At 44.5% G+C, this 20,519-nt stretch overlaps 1 protein-coding gene across 3 annotated transcripts in view; it reads left to right on the top strand.

Moving 5' to 3' along the window:
- Positions 1–4,580: 4,580 nt before the first annotated feature.
- LOC142567714 (12S rRNA N(4)-cytidine methyltransferase METTL15) overlaps positions 4,581–20,519 on the top strand; it is a 275,298-nt gene continuing 259,359 nt past the window's right edge. The window contains exon 1 of one of the 3 annotated variants that reach the window (XM_075677894.1): positions 4,581–4,719. Coding sequence is in view for 2 of the 3 variants with exons in the window: in XM_075677895.1 (XP_075534010.1) it covers positions 4,890–4,925 (36 nt within the window). In the remaining variant the exon portion in view is untranslated. Of the gene's footprint in view, positions 4,720–4,744; positions 4,926–20,519 lie in introns of those variants that run through there. The other 2 variants (XM_075677895.1, XM_075677893.1) reach the window with 2 other exon arrangements.

A 20,519-nucleotide genomic window follows, 5' to 3' on the forward strand; every position in this document is an offset into this window, starting at 1 on the left:
CTTAATGAATCTGCACAGCGGAAAAGGATGAAAAGAAAGCCCAATAGCAGGGCCACAGAAAATGTCACCAAATAAATAAACCTTGCTTACCAAGGATACTGGTTTAGTTGTCTGACTCTGCAAAATAATTGTCTATGAGCTTTTCTTGTTTAGAACGGTTTAGCAGATAGCGGAAAAAATGGACATGAGAGCACTAGGTGCATGCATAGTCGATGCACGAAGAGCCACTGATTTCTTACTTTTTTTCTCTACTACTATTCACGAATATGTAAGTGCCTTAATAGCACTGCTAAAATACTACTGCAAAACACAAGATTGGGCAAGTTGTGGCATAACGAAAATTGGAGTTCCACTCATACTGTGAAAGTGATGCAATAAATGGTGAAATATGCGCAGGAAGCTTGCTTCATTCGGTGTTTGTTGAAGTGAACACTTGCCAGCGTAAGTCAGTAATCTCCTTTAAAGAAGTAAAATAAGTGGGAGTTGTGCCTCCCAGTGTTGAAGTGGAAAGACTAGTTTTCTTCCTCCTCTTTCACATCCAGACTTGGTCTCTGGTCTCCAGAAAAACAACCCTTTAGCTTCTTACTGCTGAATTAATTTGGTTTTCTCAAAGCTATATTTGAGCTACCCATTGCTAGGTCTCGCGCTCTGCCCCATCAACCAGCCCCATCCAGCAAATCTGAGAAGCCAAGCACTAGAAGATTAATAAAGCAGATGCATCCAATCACTGTCATTACATGTAAGAAGAAAAATTAACATAGTACTGCCTTCACAAGTGGGGCAAGTGATGAGTAAGAATTTGAAGGCGTGGACGCCAGCTCTATATACAGCACGCAGACATTGAACAGGTGTTAGCCAATCATGGCACCTGTTGGCTAGATCGCACTCTCCAGGATCGGTATTTGCCACGACTACCTTCAGCAGAGTGGCTGAAATGTAGAATTGTGGACTGCCAATCTTTTGATCATATGTTTGAATGAATCACAATGAGAACTTTATCTGCAATATTCTAGCAATAAATTTGGGAATTAGAGTGACAACACCAGTAGACATCAGAACCAGGGGAGTTGGCCCATAGCAGCTATTGGTGTAAAAAAGAAGACTGGCATAAGAAGAATTGAGATGTGCACGCTACATGCCTTTGTTCTGGTAGTGTTCCACTACTTTGGTGCTACAGTTAATGATTTCGAATGAGTTCAAGGAGCAAGAATTTAGTCCAGAAAAAAATATTACGCATAACAGCTGTATCTAGTTGTATCATTTGCCTATGCCGCTGTATATAACCCTGTCCACACTGCTAGGAAGGGAAGCGTAGCAGAGGGCGGCAGAAAGTTGGGTGGGCGGATGAGGTTAAGAAATTTGCAGGGACAACATGGCCACAATTAGTACATGACCGGGGTAGTTGGAGAAGTATGGGAGAGGCCTTTGCGCTGCAGTGGGTGTAACCAGACTGATGATGATGATGTCCACACTTACCTAAAGCACATGAGTGGCATCCTAAACAAAATTGAGCTTTTGATATTGCTTTGGAGAAAATTAATCTGTTTCAGCCTAACAGTATGTATACGTATTGCGCATACCTGCATTCGGTGTACCTTATCACCAACTGTTAAGTCACCTTCTTACCTCATCAGCAAATCACTCCTGCAACCAAGTGTGCTGGTCCGGGTTTTACCTGCATTTCCACCTGTGCAGTTGGTAAAAGTCTTTGGCTGTTTACTATAACTTCATATTCAAACATATGGTTGCATTAGAGGCTTTCACACCACTAATGACTGGGCAGGCTTCACGAAAGGCCACCAGTACCTCCTCATTGCAGACTGTGCTCAACATCCTTCTTGGTTGGACTGTGACTAAGAACCCATACATCTTTCCTCCAAAGCGGCTGGCATTGACGATGGTTTGATGCAGAAAGAGGCTATTGTCTTTCCCAGATGCTGGTTCAGCCTCGCGAGGCACATTCCTTCAGTCAATATGCACACTGTCAATGTGAGTGAGACTGATCAAAGGTTGTCTATGGTGTCAGGTTTCTTGCCTGGTTTCGGTAGTGGCATCATGACCAAGTGTTTTCACTCTGTGGGGAATTCCAATATTCCAGATTTCATTGATTACAAGCAATAGTGCTTGCTTCCTTGTTTCGGCAAGATTCCTCAACATCTGAAAAATGACTCCATCTTTGCCATGTGCACTCTGTGGTGTCTGCTTCGTCAAGGTGGCATCCTCTTGGCCGTATGTCTTTGCATCCCCAGTGCGGGTGATGTGCATTGAGCTCACCTCGACTGAGTATTACGTGCTTGTGAAAGCGAATTTGAAGCTGTCAAAGACAAGTGAAGTCGCCTTGGCTGTGGTGCCTGGTTTTGGGACAGAGGTAGACCAATGCCAAAACGGCTTTTAGCCTGCAGCACACCACCGCAACTTTCTGATGAGACATATGTTTATTCAAGCCGTTTCTTCCTTGCCCTAATTCAATAATAGCCAATTTTAGCAGCTGCAAATCAAGCTGACTTCAGAAGACTGCTGATTTTTTAGCCACTTCTAGTAGATTATTGCATGGTTAATTTTCTAGTTGGGCATGACATGCTTTGTGCTTAAAAAATGAACTGTTTAAAGAATTATTGGAGTAATATTAGGACAGGCAACTCTGATTGAATCATCACTGCTTTTGTCGCAAAATGTGGCAATGAGCTAGGCAGATGCTGTCACAAAACCATAGGTTGTACAAGTACAGAAGAAACAAAATTGGAGTTGCGAAATTCAAAGCCATATTTTTACAGCCTCTCTTTATACTGCTGACATTAGAGAGCGTTAGATTAGTGGACGCAAGCAGCGTGTGTAAACAAGCACCATGTTTGGGTATTTCTGACACCCATGTGGTTTGCATAACCAAGCAGCACACGAGTCGCTTGCGTCCTCTTATGCAGTACTATTATTTTCATTGTAAAACAACCAATATCAAAGTAAGTCTGATCAGCCTGCATCAATATGCTAGAAGTTTTTAAGCACTTAAGGTGTGTTGGTTGAATGTTTAAAGCACTTCACCACACCCTTGGTCACTAGACTTGAACTTTCCAGTATTACTTGCTAATCAACTCTTGAGGTGTTTACGTTGCTTTTCTGTGCTGTAAGATTAGTTTGACAGTCCTAATAGAATTGTTAAAGTGAAGGTATGAGCTGTTGTATTGGCCATGTCATTCTATAACTGTTAGATCTGACACTGTCAAAGCACTTGGAAACATTAATCAGCTTCACCTCACTATATATATGTATTGCGGTAGGACCATTCAGCACGTGAAAATAAAAATACCGGCAAATAGAGAGTTCGAGAGCACCTGAGATTATAGTAAAGCGGGCGGGGCAGTATGTTCAAGGTAACAAATGTGTTGCGGTGAAGTTATTGCAGACGTATATACACATTCATTCGTCCCAACTTTGCACTTAACCCTGCGTCCCGTTGCTAAAACTAAGAGCGCGAAAAACGGGCACAAATGCAGCTGAAGATTACAGGGCACAGTATTAGGCTCCACCTCACTGTGCTTATCGCGCCCTTAGTACGAATAATATTAAACATCTACTCTGCATTTCGTGGAATTCTGGCAGATCATGTGACATCACTAAAGCTCCGTTATGTTCACAGCACTACGCGATAATTGTCGTAAAGCCCACGATAAAAGTAAATCGCATGAAGTGACGGATAGTGCACTAGCGCTGAACACGATTGAAAACATGCGCTGCCCTATTTCAAGGACGCGTGAACAGTTGTGAGCAAACACCACCTTATGCATTATATTACTTACGTAAGTCGTGGCGAAAAACACGTGCAATACCTCCGCCTACGAGTCCCGTCAAGTAAAAGTGCATGTGCGATGTGGTGACGCTGCCGAAAAGGGGCGAACACGACGACGCTGCTGCACAGCGCCGGTTCGCAAATTGCATTGCCGTGGCGCTACGCCACTTGAATATTTCAATCGTCAGCACCAATGAATTCTTCAGAAATACGGATCTCACACCACCAGAGTTCACCGAGACTTAAAGCCGACATGCCACACCACTACTACTGCGCGACTTTTAGCCAACAAGTACTGATCCCACTGCGGAGACACACGACCAGCGGTCGGCGTGGGCCGGAGATTCAACGCACGCCACGGCATCGCGGTTCGCAGAACTTCGCTGCCGAGGCGCTTGGCCACTTCGACATTTCAATTGTCAAGGAAGCACGGGTCACACAACGCAGATTCTGTACTGCCAGAGCTCACCGAGGCGAAAGCACAGATGGCGAAAGCCGCACTGTCGCATCACCACTACTCGCGGCTTTCCCGCTAAGTACGTACAACCAACACACAAGCAACGCAAGCACAATCACATAAGCAACGTTGAACAACGCGCGGTCCGCGCGAGCCGGTGAACGATCACGCCGAGAACGAACACGCCACGGCGTCGCTCGGCGCAACCATCATGCCTTCTCAAAAGTCCCTAAACGATCCTGTCCCTAGGCACCTAGGATCAGGTCACGTGAGGGATTTTTGTACGACAATTAGACGCACGCGGTAAAAACAGCGCTAAACAACGGGACGAGTGAGGGGACAGACAACAGCGCTGTTGTTCTCCTTTCTCACCTTCTCTCAGCTCACGCATGCGCAGCGACCACGGAGCACTCGGGGGCGATGTTCAGGTGGCATTCCCATGCATACGACAGCGCAGCAGCGCCAGATTTCCCTCTAGGTAATGAGATTCCCCTCTAGGTGTTATATAGTGTTGTTATAATATGAACCTCTATGGGCGTAGCAGACGGAGCAGGTAACGGCGGCCTGTCCCTTCGGTGTTGTGTTCGGTACCCGGGCGAGTGGTGAGCTTGGAAAGTTGTCGCGTGAATTTTGCTGCCTGCTGTTACAATGTCCAAAGCGTTGCGGAAGCTGTCTGCGTTACAGGTATGCTTGTCGCATTGTAAATGCGTCTTTATTGTGCACGTGCGGTGTGTCACAGTACAATGCAATGTGAACGCATGTGGGAGCTTGGTGTGAAAGGTATTGGGACACTCTGCTTACTCAAAACGCTGTATGCATATCTCTTCTGGTTAGCAGTTGTGACGTCGAAGAGAATACTTATAGAAACCTATATTGTTGTTGTGTTCATGTCCGCCTTTGATAGCACGTGTAATGGTTTAGGTTCTCGCTTGGGCTGTTCGGCAATTTCTCTTTCGGAAATCTTCAGCTTATTAGGGGGGGGGGGGGGAGGCGCTATCTGTAATTTTGCCGGACTTTATTTCGTTAGTATGTGGGTTCTCCAAAGTAATGTGAAAATTGAAACGATCATAAACTATTCAAAAAAAGAAAAGGTCGGTGTCCACACATGTTTTCGTTTGATCTCATCAGCATTCTCGCACCAACGATCCCATGAAGTTGGCTCATCCGGAGAGCCACGGGACGAGGGCCACACTTCTATGCCGGGAGCAACCATTTATTCGCAAAGCGATCAGTATCGGCCATGCGACGGCTTCCACGGTTGGAATACGTCTCTGTCACGCAGAAACCAGAACGTACGCTGCGACAATCACTTTCAGCGATATAGGCACGTTGAGTAATTAAAGCGACTGATTACCCGTGACGTCATCATGAGGTGCCAACACGCGCTTTCGGAAGCTTTGCAACACAAGAGAGAGCGCACCGTGCGAGGCCAGAGCGGCTCGGGTGCTGTTTTCGAGTGTATCGGCTGCAGTACGGCTTCTGTGCGCTAACAAGGGTTGACTACGGTCTCTTTAATTAGGTAAAATAAATTGAAAAGAGTGTGAAATGCTTTATTTTAATTATTAAATTGTGCTAGAACTTGCGTTGCTGTAGAGTACATTTTTGATGATATTACAAAGCGACATGTCACTTTATCGCGGACAGCCAATTTTCTATGCGAACACACCCTAGCACACTTCTGTGGCCCATGGACGACCTTGCTTGCAGCTTTGACCTCCCTGCTGCCCCTTGGGCACTGTGGAGGTCCTGCGCGTCACCTGCTTTATTGTAATTTCAGATGCTCTCCTGAAGCCTCCTTTTACCAGTTACATGTGCCCTTTGGAGCAGCACTTGTAAAAAATACAATCTATCATTGTGACAAAAAGGTGCCCTAGCTGCGACTTAAAGCGTACACCAGTCCGAACCTTGCCCTTTGTTTCTGCGTCTGTGTTTCAGCCATCGTGCACCACCAGAGTGACATGTCTCCCAGTAGAGGAACCATGCGAGCAACATGTTCTTCTGAATGCCGCTGTCAGCTGCTCCGCGACACTGTCACTGAAACACAAGCCAACACAATGCACTAGCTGATCAAAATTCAACAAATAGCACTGCGCAAAAGCACGTGCAAACTGCCATAAAAAAATACTATAAACTACTATCTCTCTTCCCTCAACTGCACTTCATCACCAACCGACTGCGAAGAGATGTTAGTTTATTAAGTATATATCAGGTGCACCCAACAACACCGTGACATAAAATTGACATAGACCGGAACTACTAGATAGCGCTATTCATTTTTCAGTCTTGCTAGAACAGCCAATCAGAGTGCACCTGATGGCAAACGTGTGGCCAAGGCGATACTATCGCCGAAAGTGATCGTTGCAGAGTACATCCCCCAAGTGGCACGGACACTCGCGCTCAGCATTAGGGCGGTCATGTTGCAGGTGCCTCCAAGGTTTCCAGATAGTTCGAACGGGACGTCTTGTGATTTGCACTGCCCCTCCGGCCTCCACTGAATGATCAGGCGACATGCACTTGGTGGGTGGTCACAGCTAGTTGTGATTGCAGGGAGTTCCACTTGACTTGGAGCCTGTGTTGACCGTCGCTCAATTTAGTCATAGTGGTGCCGTAGGTGTCCTTATGGAGTTGACACCGTTACCATAGTTGACCCACACGGGTTGTCATTGTCGCCAAGTCACCATTTTGCTACTCTGTCAAAGTTGCAAACAATGACCTCATTGCCCTTCTTGTAGCATTGTCTGCGTTCCTTAACACTGGGCCACTGCTTGAAGGGTGTAATAGCCTCTTCTTCACCTTTCATGGGAATGACAAGATCGAGTCTTACCTTGATAGGATAACTGAGCATCTGGTCAACTGGGGATGTTCCATTCGGACGCACTGCTCTGCATTTGCATAAGCAACCATTGAGCGAGCTGGAGATTGAGGTCTCTTCCTCTGTCTTTTTGAGGCCATCCTTCGCTGTGCGGACTGCTCCTTCTGCCAAGCCATTAGATGCTGCATGGAAAGGAGCAGTTTGGAGATTCTTGATTCCATTCGGACAGACAGACAGACAAAGAACTTTAATAACAAGGTCCTGAGAAGCTTTGCCCTAGGGCAGTGCTGCGGGCCGCTCCCACGTGGAGACTGGTAGGCCGAGCCTAACCGCCGCATCGTGGGCTCTCTGGACAGCCCAAGTTTGACGTGCATATTCTGAGCTCCGGATGGCAGAGCTCCATTCTTGTTCTGTGATGCGATTGGGTCCCTGTAATGAGGGGCATCGCCAGAGCATGTGTGCGAGATTACTAACAGCCCCACAGTCGGGGCAAGTAGAGCTGAAAGCCTCTGGAGTGATCGTGTGGAAAAGGGCCAGGTTCAGATAGCACTGCGTCTGAAGGATGCATAAAGTGGACGCCAGAGGTCTAGCCAGTTTGCAGTGAGGGGGAGGATAAGTCCCCCTACCCAGGTGATAGTGCGTAGTAATTTCTCTGAAAGTAGTGAGAGTGTCCCGAAACTCGAGAACCCCGGAGTCTGAGCTCGATCTTGCTCCCGCGCGGTGGGTTAGTGCGCGCGCTTGGGAGTAGGCAATGTCATTAAGATTGGGAAAAGAGTCAAGCTGGGGGTCGAGGTGAGGCGGAAACCACGTGATGGTGTGCGGAGAGATTATCTTCTTGATGTCCATCTTCTTGATGTCCAGTCCTCCACGGGGACGGATTATGATTCGAACATGCTCTTTCGGTAGGCGAGGCAATCTCGAAGCAGTCGTTAGCCGTGTCTCGACACTCGCCGTAGCCTGGCTTTTATTCCTGCCACGTCGCATGTCGGTGACTCGGCCGCCCTGCCCGAGCGGGTCCTGGATGATGGGTTTTCGCTTGTGTAATGCCGTGGTCCACCCAGCGCTTTCATTGACTTCGTCGGGAGAGATATCCTCACCCTCAACAGTGATTTGCATAGCTTTAGACATCGTGGCTTGAGCGTGCGGAACCGCGCTGAGCTCGCCCGCCGAGGCTCTGCCGGGCAGAGGTCGCACAGAAAGGTCCTCGAGCGATTCGGAAAATGTCCATCCACCGTTGAAAACTTGGTATCGGCGGAATCCTTGCAACTTTAGCTGTCGATTGGTGCCAACATCTTCAAGATTGAAGCAAGTTCTCGACCTTAAACATGTAGAGAAGCAGGAGAAGCAGATATTGACGCACGCTTTCGTTTCTTCTTCTTCTTCCATCCCATTCGGAGATTATTTATTTATTTATTTCGACTACTTTCCTGGCCCAAAGGCATTACAGAAAGGAGTAGTAAGCGCAAAACAAAAAATATCAGTAAATGATTATACAGTAATAGGTTTTAAAAGGTGGCCGAAAATACAGTACAGAAAGAGTGCTGCATAAGCTGTCAGCATTACAGGTATGCTTGTCGCTTTGTAAATGCGTATTTATTGTGCACATGCGGTGTGTCACAGTGCAATACCATGTGAACACATGTGGGAGCTTGGTGTGAGACATATTGGGGCACTCAGCTTACTCAAAACGCTGTATACATATTTCTTCTGGTTAGTTGCGACGTCGATGAAAAAGAAAGAGAGCAGTACATCAATATTCAATAATAGGTTTTAAAAAGTGGCTGAAAATAGAGTACAGAAAGAGTGTTGCGGAAGCTGTCAGCATTACAGGTATGCTTGTTGCTTTGTAAATTTTGCGTATTTATTGTGCACATGCGGTGTGTCACAGTACAATACCATGTGAACACATGTGGGAGCTTGGTGTGAGACATATTAGGGCTCTCTGCTTACTCAAAATGCTGTATACATATTTCTTCTGGTTAGCTGCGACGTCGATGAAAAAGAAAGAGAGCAGTACATCAATATTCAATAATAGGTTTTAAAAAGTGGCTGAATATACAGTACAGAAAGAGTGTTGCGGAAGCTGTCAGCGTTACAGGTATGCTTGTTGCTTTGTAAATGCATATTTATTGTGCACATGCGGTGTGTCACAGTACAATGCCATGTGAACACATGTGGGAGCTTGGTGTGAGACATATTAGGGCTCTCTGCTTACTCAAAATGCTGTATACATATTTCTTCTGGTTAGTCGCGACGTCGATGAAAAAGAAAGAGAGCAGTACATCAATATTCAATGATAGGTTTTAAAAAGCGGCTGAAAATAGAGTACAGAAAGAGTGTTGCGGAAGCTGTCAGCGTTACAGGTATGCTTGTTGCTTTGTAAATGCGTATTTATTGTGCACATGCGGTGTGTCACAGTACCATACCATGTGAACACATGTGGGAGCTTGGTGTGAGACATATTAGGGCTCTCTGCTTACTCAGAATGCTGTATACATATTTCTTCTGGTTAGTTGCGACGTCGATGAAAAAGAAAGAGAGCAGTACATCAATATTCAATAATAGGTTTTAAAAAGTGGCTGAAAATAGAGTACAGAAAGAGTGTTGCGGAAGCTGTCAGCATTACAGGTATGCTTGTTGCTTTGTAAATTTTGCGTATTTATTGTGCACATGCGGTGTGTCACAGTACCATACCATGTGAACACATGTGGGAGCTTGGTGTGAGACATATTAGGGCTCTCTGCTTACTCAGAATGCTGTATACATATTTCTTCTGGTTAGTTGCGACGTCGATGAAAAAGAAAGAGAGCAGTACATCAATATTCAATAATAGGTTTTAAAAAGTGGCTGAAAATAGATTACAGAAAGAGTGTTGCGGAAGCTGTCAGCATTACATGTATGCTTGTTGCTTTGTAAATTTTGCGTATTTATTGTGCACATGCGGTGTGTCACAGTACAATACCATGTGAACACATGTGGGAGCTTGGTGTGAGACATATTAGGGCTCTCTGCTTACTCGGAATGCTGTATACATATTTCTTCTGGTTAGCTGCGACGTCGATGAAAAAGAAAGAGAGCAGTACATCAATATTCAATAATAGGTTTTAAAAAGTGGCTGAAAATAGAGTACAAAAAGAGTGTTGCGGAAGCTGTCAGCATTACATGTATGCTTGTTGCTTTGTAAATTTTGCGTATTTATTGTGCACATGCGGTGTGTCGCAGTACAATACCATGTGAACACATGTGGGAGCTTGGTGTGAGACATATTAGGGCTCTCTGCTAACTCAAAATGCTGTATACATATTTCTTCTGGTTAGCTGCGACGTCGATGAAAAAGAAAGAGAGCAGTACATTAATATTCAATAATAGGTTTTAAAAAGCAGGTATACTTGTAGAGTTGTAAATGCGTATTTATTGTGCACATGCTGTGTGTCCGGCTTCCTGAAATTGTCGACATCAGAAATGGCAGCGATGGAGGGAGGAAGGTTGTTTCAGTCAGCACTGGCCTTGGGAATAAAAGAATGATGGCACATTTTCATTCTAAAAAATGGAACACGAACTTTAACTTTAAACTTATGATCGGAGCAGAATGTAATGAAATCTAATGTAATGAAATGAAATGGATTCCATTTCCTTTGACAAATTCTTGGGAGGGCTCACCAGTGAACCAGTGTTCCATTGTCTGTAACAATACACCTTGGTAATCCAAGCCTTGCAAAAAATTTCATGCATGTGTTCCACCGTTTGCTCAGAAGTGGCATTTGTCACAATGAGCCCTGCGAGCCATTGTACCTTTGAATCAATCACCACAATAAGCATTTTCCCCTCGAAACATAGTCCAAGTGCAAGCACTCTCAGCATTCCTGCCGTTCTGACCAGGAATGCTGCCGACCAGGAATGCGACCAGGAATGCTTCCTGCCGTTCTGATGCTGCTTTATGTGGCATTGAATGCTGAAGGCACTCTGGGCACCATCGAAAGCATCTCTATTTTGGCATCTATGCCAGGCTACCAGACAAGGGATCTTGTCATGCCACTCATGATGGCCATACACTGGTGAGCTTCATAGAGCAGCTTGAGGATAAGCTGGCAGGCAGGAGGGGGCACAGTCATGTGGTTTCTCCAGTAGAGAACATTTTGTTGCACACTAAGTTATTACGCCTGTTCCAGAGTGGGTGTAGCAACTTGTCTGGCATGCTTTGTGGCCAACCATCCTTTACCCATTGTAGAACCTTGCTTAGGCTCTGGTCACTGTTTGGGAAGTCTTGCAATTGCTTCACTGATATTACCAGCTTTTCAAGTTTGTAGATAGAATTTGCCAGCTCTGGTGGTTCTGTTGGATCTTTGTATGTCTTCAGCGCCAGCCTGCTCATGGCATCAGCATTCACACTGAGGCATTTTGGACGGTGCTTGATGCTGTAGTTGCAGGCTCCAAAGGTAAAAGCCCAGCTTTGAATTCTTCTTGCAGTCATATGCTGGAGTTGCCTTGTCTGTTCGAAAGATCCCCACCAATGGTTTGGATGAGTCATTAGCACAAAATGACAGCACAGAAGTGTATGACACCAAATATTATGGCACGGGCTTCATTTTCCAGCATTGAGTACTTTCGTTCTGCTGGCGTGAGGGTGCAAGAAGTGAATGCCTGTAGCGATTCCACCCCATCTTGCTGATGCGGCAGCACTGCACCCACAATGTAGGGTGATGCATTACAAGCTCCTCTGATGGATCGTAGTGGGCTAGAATCTTGGCTTACATTATGGCTAGCTTGCTTTGGTAGAGGCGTCGTTCTCCATCTGTCCATCTACAGTGGGTTTTCCTCTGTAAGAGGGTGCTAGCGCCATCAACATGTCAACAAAGGTGCTAGTGCCATCAACATGTTGGGTAGGAACTTACAGTAGTACAAAAGGAATCCAATATAGAATTTTAGTTCCCCCGTATCTCTGGGTTCTGGTGCTTCAATGACGGCTACTGTATTCTTCTTTGCAGGCCGAAGTTCAGCTGCACTGATCTCATGATCCAAGTACATGAGTGATGGTTTAAAGAACTTGCACTTCTCCTGCTTCAGCTTCGGACCCGATTCTTTGATCCTTCGCAGGACATTTTGGAGATTCTGCAAATGCTCTGCATCAGTCTTCCCAGTCCCAAGAACAACTTCCAGGTAGACGGAGGTTCCTGGGATTCCTCAAAGAGCTTGTTCAATTCTTCATTGCGGAAGAGTGCCAGGGCAGATGACACACCAAAGGCTAAGAAGCGGTTATATGCAAAGAGACCTCTGTTAATGACCAGGAGTTTTCTTGTTGCCTCATCTACAGGTACCTGATAGTAGGCTTCCTTCAAGTGTAGCTTGGTGAACTTGACTCCACCTTGCAAGGATGCAAAAAATGCCAACTTTTGCAAGTGGGTACTAGGCTGTAACCACTGTACGATTCACACCCAACTTGTAGGCTCCACAAATCCTCACGCTTTTTTCATCTGGTTTCAGCACTGGTACTATGCGAGATGCCCATACTGAGTGATCTACCAAAGTGATAATTCCTTCGTCTTCCAGCCTTTTAAGTTTATGCTCCACTGACTCTCGCAGTGCATAAGGTACAGAGTGGGTTTGGTAAGACTGCGGTTGAGCGCAGGGTCAAAGCTCTACATAAACTGGAGAACTCTCGTGTATTCCACAACCTGGTTTAACCCTTTGAGGGTCGATTTTTTCCGCCATATGCGACCACCCAGGGTCGATTTTTTTTCTTGCACATTTAAATTCTTCAGAGGGACCTATTTCGAAAAAAATTTGCTGTAAATTTTATAGGGTGACCGTAAAGTGAGAAAAATATGTTTTGCATTGGCATATATGTACTGTTTATTCATGAAAAACAATAAAAAATAGCAAATAGTGTTATAAGAATTAAAAAAAAATTGGCGCATTGTTATACACAATGTCCACACGAGAAAAATACACAAGAAGAATGCGCACACGAAAATTTTTCGCAAGTCTCAAATGTTCCTCTTGCACTAACATTTTTTCAGCGTGTGGTAGCCCTTGAAGCATGGCTCCACAGAGAGCGGTTTGTTGCACTCAGCGCACATGTACCTTGTGCCCTTGCGACGTTTTTGCTGCAGAGTGGTGTTGGCGCAGACGTGGCACCTACTCTGGGTACTGCTTCCCTGAGCAGCCGTGGGAGGCAACTTCTGAATAAAGTGCCAAAAAAGGAAACTCATACACGGCAGCATCCTTCGTATGCGGACCCCTGGGAGCAACAAACGAGCAACAGGCAGCCACCCTTTGAGTGATAAGAACGACATAGCCATCAGTTTTGCAAGCGAAAGAAGCCGAAAGCGTGTGCGAAACGAAACCAAAACTAACCGCCGCGCGCCCGCGAGGGTGCCAATGCGCGAGCGGTAGCAGACGAGCCGGAGGAAAAAAACTATACAACGAAAACCGAAAGAGAGAGACGCGAGAAAAAAATTCCATGTATTCTCACATAGTGGCAGCACATGCCAGGCAAGAAAAAGTTAGTTAATTAGCGCGCGTTTTAAACGTACAGACGGCGCCGTAAATATACGGCATCGACCATTTTCGGACCTATTCGCGGCGCCGTATATTTACGGCATCGACCCTCAAAGGGTTAAACACGTCATCAAACTCTCGGAACATTTTCTGCATTATGTGGTCTGTCTTATTTTTATGCCAGCCATGAACTCGTAGTCTTGCCTGGGCATGCATCTGCTGTTGGGGAACACGAATGGATCCACGGATGCACTTTAGCTTGATATCTATTGCCATCAGGTGGAGTAGCGAATGCTGGTTGAACAGGTAGTACAGTTGAACCCACTATGCCGGTTTTAACTATATATCGGTTATAACAATGAGACGCTGCTGCACCGTCAACTTTTGTATGTTTTCCATGGTGAAATAACCCGCTTACTGCAATGCCCCAATGCCGCATTATCAATTATAACAATGGTCTGGCTGCTGGGTGTCCGTGCCGAAAGGTAGTAACATGCTAAATCTTTGAAAAAAAACTAGAAATTCGAGCCGCTGCATGATGGACCGCTGCTTCAACAGCCTCCGCTTGCTCATTTTCCAGCCATCTATGCGTGCCTCTTTCCCGTCGCCCTTCCACCCCTCCAAACACAAATGGGCTGCGCCCATAGCTCTAAGCCGCTCCACCCTTCGAAACACGAATGGACCGCACCAACTGTGCTGCTCGCAGATTGCTCGCTGGCTGATCATATAGCGCAGTTCTGCAAACAGCTTAATCGCTCGTGTTCGTCTTTGTTGGCTGCATCGAAATCGTTCCTGACCACGCGGTTTCTCAGCTTCATTTGACTAACAGTTGGTTTGACTCACCGCCAAAGCGGAAGATGGCTGATGCACCCACTGATCATCGACAATGCACGACGTTGCCGGTGAAAAGAAAGCACACGGCTATAGATTTGGAAACTAAGTGCTTCTAACCAATGAGGCAATCGTCGCGAACATGCTTGCATCGGATAGCAATGACGACGACGGCAGTGATGACGTGGCGGGGCAGGCTGCCTCAACGGTGTCCTCAAAGGAGGCCCAGAAAAGAATTCAGTCCCTCCAGGGCTTCGTTCTCCTGAGAAACCTTCCGCTGCACTATGTGGAGCACCTGGATGCCTTGAAGAAGGATGTTGGCAAGCTTCGCGTAAAGCATGCAAGGCTGACGGCGATCGCGTTTTGTCGTGCAAGCCATGAGAAGTACGTGGCGAGATGTTTGTGGCGATCTCGCCTCACCATTTCTTCTGAATTTCTCGAGCTGACAGGCTGCTACAGCAGCCTTCTCGCAATTTTTAAAGGCCCCTTTAGAGGCCACCAAAGCAATGCCTCAGTGGTGCTCATGTATCGCTTGCCACCCATGATCCCTCTTTGCAGTTAGTATAGCAATGCCATTCTTTAATGCCGACAGCCACGGCTTGTTACACACGATTGGAGCACCCAGGAAGCAGTTAAATGAGTGAACACAATCTGTAGCCGGATGGAGGAAGGTGGTGGGGAGGGACACTGGCCTGCTCGCCATTATAGTTTTCTCACAACATCTCTAACGTACCCCTGTTTTGATTTTTTTTCATGCAACCCGGTTATAACAATTATCGGTTATAACAATGGAATTTTTGTGGCACTTGAATATTGTTATAAGTGGGTTCGACAGTAAAGTTGAAATCCGCAATAATACAATTCTCGCGACAACAAAATATTTTCATATATTTTCGTATCGAACGCCCATAAGATTCAATGCATTTTGTATCTCTTGACAATGAAATGTCACTGTACTACAAACATGCATCAATGAAATTTGCTGGAACGTAACCCTGCATATATTACCTACTCGCACAAGGCTAGCAGACTCCAAAATGTGCTCAAATGCGATTGCTTTGCCCTAAAATTCTGTGAAATACCACCACATTACACTCGCGTGGTTGCCGCCATTTTTGTTCACAAAAACAACCAAGTGCCAGAAGCTATCTTGTGCGCTGGAAACACATCATGGCCACAGTCTTTTTGATCGCCTGTTTGAACTGGCATGCATGTTGCTACTGACATGTGACGACTGTTCTTGCACACCTAGTACAGTGCGAAATGTGCGCCTTGGGGAGGAAAATGCAGCAAAAACAAGGAAATCCACGTCCCACCAATGTGGAATTGTTTACACCGCTTGAGATGGCGGTCGCACCATGGAGTGTGATGCATCGGGCCATGATTGAGTGATCATCCAGGAATACGCATCCATTGCTTTTAGTGCCACCTGACAGGCATTGCATATGGATTTGGTGCTGGATGTAGATTTGCGCGAAGTGGCCGTTGATCTGTATGAGATGCGATCACTTTTGCGCTTGGCACTGGAAGCGTCGGTGCCTACGGGTGACAGTGTGTGCTGGAAAAATACTGCCGTATGCTTGGATTGCTGTTGCTCTGCATCTGGTGCCGAGTTATGCAAAATCTCGCAAAAGTGATTGTATCTCCAACAGCAATTGACCGAGAATACTGCTCCACGGCAGTGTTGCCACTGCTGATAAAAGCACATGGTGCACCTTATACTGTGAGCAATGCAGTTCTATATCCTCACAAAAGCTTGCCAAAGTAGGCTAACGTAATTTTGACTATAGAGTTTCGTTCTGCAGTGCATTACCTATCTGTGGTGTCTCATTTCGCAACAACAAAATTCTCACGAAAGCGAATTTTAAAGCGAAGCTTTCTTTGCCTCTCCTTCGGCTTTCCCACTGCTGCTGCTGTGGTTGCTGTGGCTGCTGCCATCTGGCACACCGTGTCGGGAGGTGCTTCAGAGCATGTGTATGCATGACGGGTGAGTCAGAGAGGAAAGGCAACGTGAGAAACTCATTTTCACCCCACTGTATCGAATGTGCACAATGCCCTCCGGAGCTCCCTGGGCGTCACCACATTAGCCTTTTGACAGCTGTAATTATCCATGACTCTCCTCAGAAGCATTGCAGAAACTGCAGCGCTTCTCTTTCTACTAACGCACGAGTCCAGAGGGGACATAGATAGAACCGTAGAGAGGAGGAAGAGGCAGCTTCCATACAACGGAGAGGGGGAAGGTGACGTGAGAAGGAAACCCCACCACTATACGACAGCAGTTGCGGGGAAACTGGACAAGCTTGAGTTCAAGGTACGGTACGTTTCTGCTATTTCTGAAAAATAGACACCATGCAACTATGTCAAGCGGACAAACTACGCAGGGCATGCAGAAACAGTTGCATTAATTAAAGTGCACCGCAGGGTCCAGGTGACACTACGGAAGTGGTCACAAGTCAAATCAACACTTCTGTGCCCGCCACGGTAGCTTTGTGGCTATGGCATTGCTAGAGGTCATGGATTTGATCCCAACGGCGGCAGCCACATTTCGATGGGGTTGAAATAGAAAATGCACATGCACTTAGATTTTGGAACATGTTAAAGAGCATCACAGTGTCAAATTTAATTCAGAGTCCACCACTATGGAGTCCCTCATGATCTGGTTGTGGATTTGGCACATACAGCCCCGTTATCCAATTTAGGTTTAATACTTCTGCCCACAATGCATTGTGCCTTGTGGCACAATGTGAGGCAATGACTATGCTCAACCCTCTCCGAGGTTATGAAATATGGCGCACAACAACTCATCAAGGAAACACCTCTCCCTGTGTGTTCTGTGTACTACGCAGACAAACACCAGTGGTGCACGCAAGGTAACATTTAACATCAACTCACCAATCTTGTGTTTTATTTATTTATTTATGGATACTGCGATCTCGAATAGAGATGGTAGCAGGTGTGATACATAAGAAAGTGTTTACACAAAAATGCACAAATGCGATAAAATAAAAACTACGTATATAATAGTGAATGAATATAAGAATTTTTTAAATGTCAAAAGCCGAAAAATTGATTAGTAAACAAATAATTTAGAGATAAGAAAGCAGATCCCAAATAACACCAAAAAGGCAGAACAAGACCAGATAACACTGCACGTCTAACAAACCCTAAATAGCACAAGAAAAAAGGCACATGCAAACACAACACTGCTCAAAGAATTGTAAATATTTCTCAAATGAAGACAATGAATCCTAGGTTGGGATCGTATCCCGGCCACGGCGGCCGCATTTCGATGGGGGCGAAATGCGAAAACACCCGTGTGCTTAGATTTAGGTGCACGTTAAAGAACCCCAGGTGGTCAAAATTTCCGGAGTCCTCCACTACGGCGTGCCTCATAATCAGAAAGTGGTTTTGGCACGTAAAACCCCAAATATTAAATTAAATATTAAAATCCTAGGTTACATCATCATTGGCAAGGCTATTCCATTCTACAATGGTTCTGGGAATGAAAGAGTGCCTAAAGCAATTATTACGAGGAAATAAAGGTGTTATTCTTAAAGAGTGTCGTCTTGTAGCATAGCCTTTGGAGTAAGTGATATGGGATGTATCTATGTTATAATATCCTTTCACTGGCTGGTAGAAGAACTATAGCTGAAAATTCGATTTCTATTGATAACTGACGGTAATCTACTAAGCTTGATGAGTTCTGATGATAACTGACGTATGCCTGTAAGAATTGTAAATATATCGCACTACCTTTTTTTGTATGCTTTTCAGTGTGTTGATGTTTGTCTTTATGTATGGGTGCCAAATGGGTACTGCATACTCAAGCATAGGACATATAATAGACTGATATGCAAGCAGACATACAGCAGGCGTAGATAACTTTCAAGAGCGTCTCAAGAAAAACAATTTACGTAGTGCTTTACTTGTAACCACATCAATGTGCTTTGTCCAGGATAGATTATTTGTGATCCATAAGCCTAGATATTTATATTCTCTTACCTCTGAGAGAGTAATACCGTTTGCACCGTAATGAAAGAGGAGTGGCTTCTTCTTATGAGTTATCTGCATAAAGACTGTTTTTCAAAATTAAGTCATCTGCCACTTCTCACACCATGATATGATTTTTTGGAGGTTCTCATTTAACCTGGCTTGATCCTCAATTGAACTAACTGCTTCATAAATCACGCAGTCATCCGCATATAGTTCAATATTAACATTAATGTCAGTAATGATGTAATTTATAAAAATCAGAAACAGCAGAGGCCGAACAACAGACCCCTGGGGAACACTAGAATCGACACCAACTCGATTTGAGGAATAACCATTTAGGGAAACATACTGATAGCGGTTCAAAAGGTAAGCTCTAATCCATGCTAGCAGTTTGTGATTTGATATTACAAAACCTAATTTATGTAGTAGTTTATTTTAAGAGACTTTGTCAAAAGCCTTACTAAAATGTATGTTACGTCTGTCCATGTAAATAATGTCTGTTTGTTTTCCTTTATATATTGCAGCTGTGAAATCGTGCGTAATTCTAATTAATTGTGTGCCAGTTGAGTAATCTTGTCTAAATCCGCGTTGAGTGTTTGTTAGCACTTTGTGTTGTTCAAGAAAATCAACTATATGTTTATAAATTATGTACTCTGAAAATTTTACGAGTAGAGGTTAATGAAATGGGTCGATAATTTGTGACATTTGATTTGTCACCGGATTTGTGCAATGGTTTGATTTAGGCTGTCCTCCAGTCGTCAGGCAATACACCTTCTTTCAGAGACTTACTAAACAATATAAACAAGTACTTGGCACACCATTCTGCATACCTTTTAAAAAAAGCATTTGGGATATCATCCGGGCCAGGAGATATTTTAACATCTAGTTTTAACAAACGGTTGAAAGTGCTGTGCTCAGAAATTTTCACATCCGGCATGCATGGTAAGGACATATTGAACATTGAAAGATAGTTATGTGTCGTAAAAACAGATTTGAAATAGTCATTGAAAGCTGTGCAAACCGCTGGGTCGTCACTAGGAAAGTGGCCATTAAATGAAAACGAAGTATTAGGGCATGAACTCAGCTTAATAGACCTCCAGAATTTTTGGGGGGATGTCTTAATAAAAGAAGGAAGTGATACACTGTAGTATTTTGCCTTATCATTCTCACTTTGTTGTTTCAATTGCGTTGCTATTTTACAAATGGCTTCTTGTTGCAAAGGGCAACCGGCATGTTTAGATTTTTTCTTTTTTAGTCTTCTATGCTTGCATTGGTAGCTGCAGTGTTTGTTGAGTAATCCAAGCATTGGTACCTGTAGATCTTTTAGTTATTATTGGCATAAAGCATACTATACATTCCTGAATAATGTTTCTGAAAGCTAGCCATAGGTCATTTATACAAGGGCTTTCTATGAAATCAATATAGTAAGAATCCAGCAAATCAATGATTGATTCATTGTCGGCGTAATTAAAGTTTGGGGACTGGCAATTTTCAATTTGCTGATTTAAAAAAAACATCGGTTAAGGTTAACATCCATTAGGTCCCCTCATTACATTTATTTAACCACTATGCTAGAATCAGTTCAGAATGGAGTCGCTCGATTCATTTCACGAAATTACAACTGGAACGAAAGTATAAAGCAAATTAAGAACAATCTATGAATTCGTTCTTTGAACACTCGTCGTGATGTAGCACTTATATTGCTGTTTCACAAGTATGTTCACGGACCGAGGCCATCACCAATAGCTTTGCAAGTTTCTCCATTCACCTCACAAAGATTGCATAATCATCTTTCTTCCACGCGCATCTACGGCAAAACAGACGCTTTTAACTCATCTGTGCTTACACATGTCATCCGCTTGTGGAACGACCTTCCCGATATCCTGGTAGCTGAAGCTAACAAAGAAAAATTCTGTCACAACATAAACATTCATTTCTTACTTAAAAAAAAAAAGAACTTCTTGTCTGCGTTGCTCTTTGTATGCTTTTTTTTCTTTTTAACTTAGAATTTTAGAGTTTGTGTAAACTTGTTTCTTCGTTGTATTATTATTTACAAAGCATTGTATAATTTTGTATAATTGTTTGCTCTTTATACTGTGTAAAATTTTTCCCCCTTACCCAATGCCCGTTATTCGGGCCTGTAA

This window comes from Dermacentor variabilis, unplaced genomic scaffold, assembly GCF_050947875.1.
Source record: "Dermacentor variabilis isolate Ectoservices unplaced genomic scaffold, ASM5094787v1 scaffold_14, whole genome shotgun sequence".
Taxonomy (NCBI): domain Eukaryota; kingdom Metazoa; phylum Arthropoda; class Arachnida; order Ixodida; family Ixodidae; genus Dermacentor; species Dermacentor variabilis.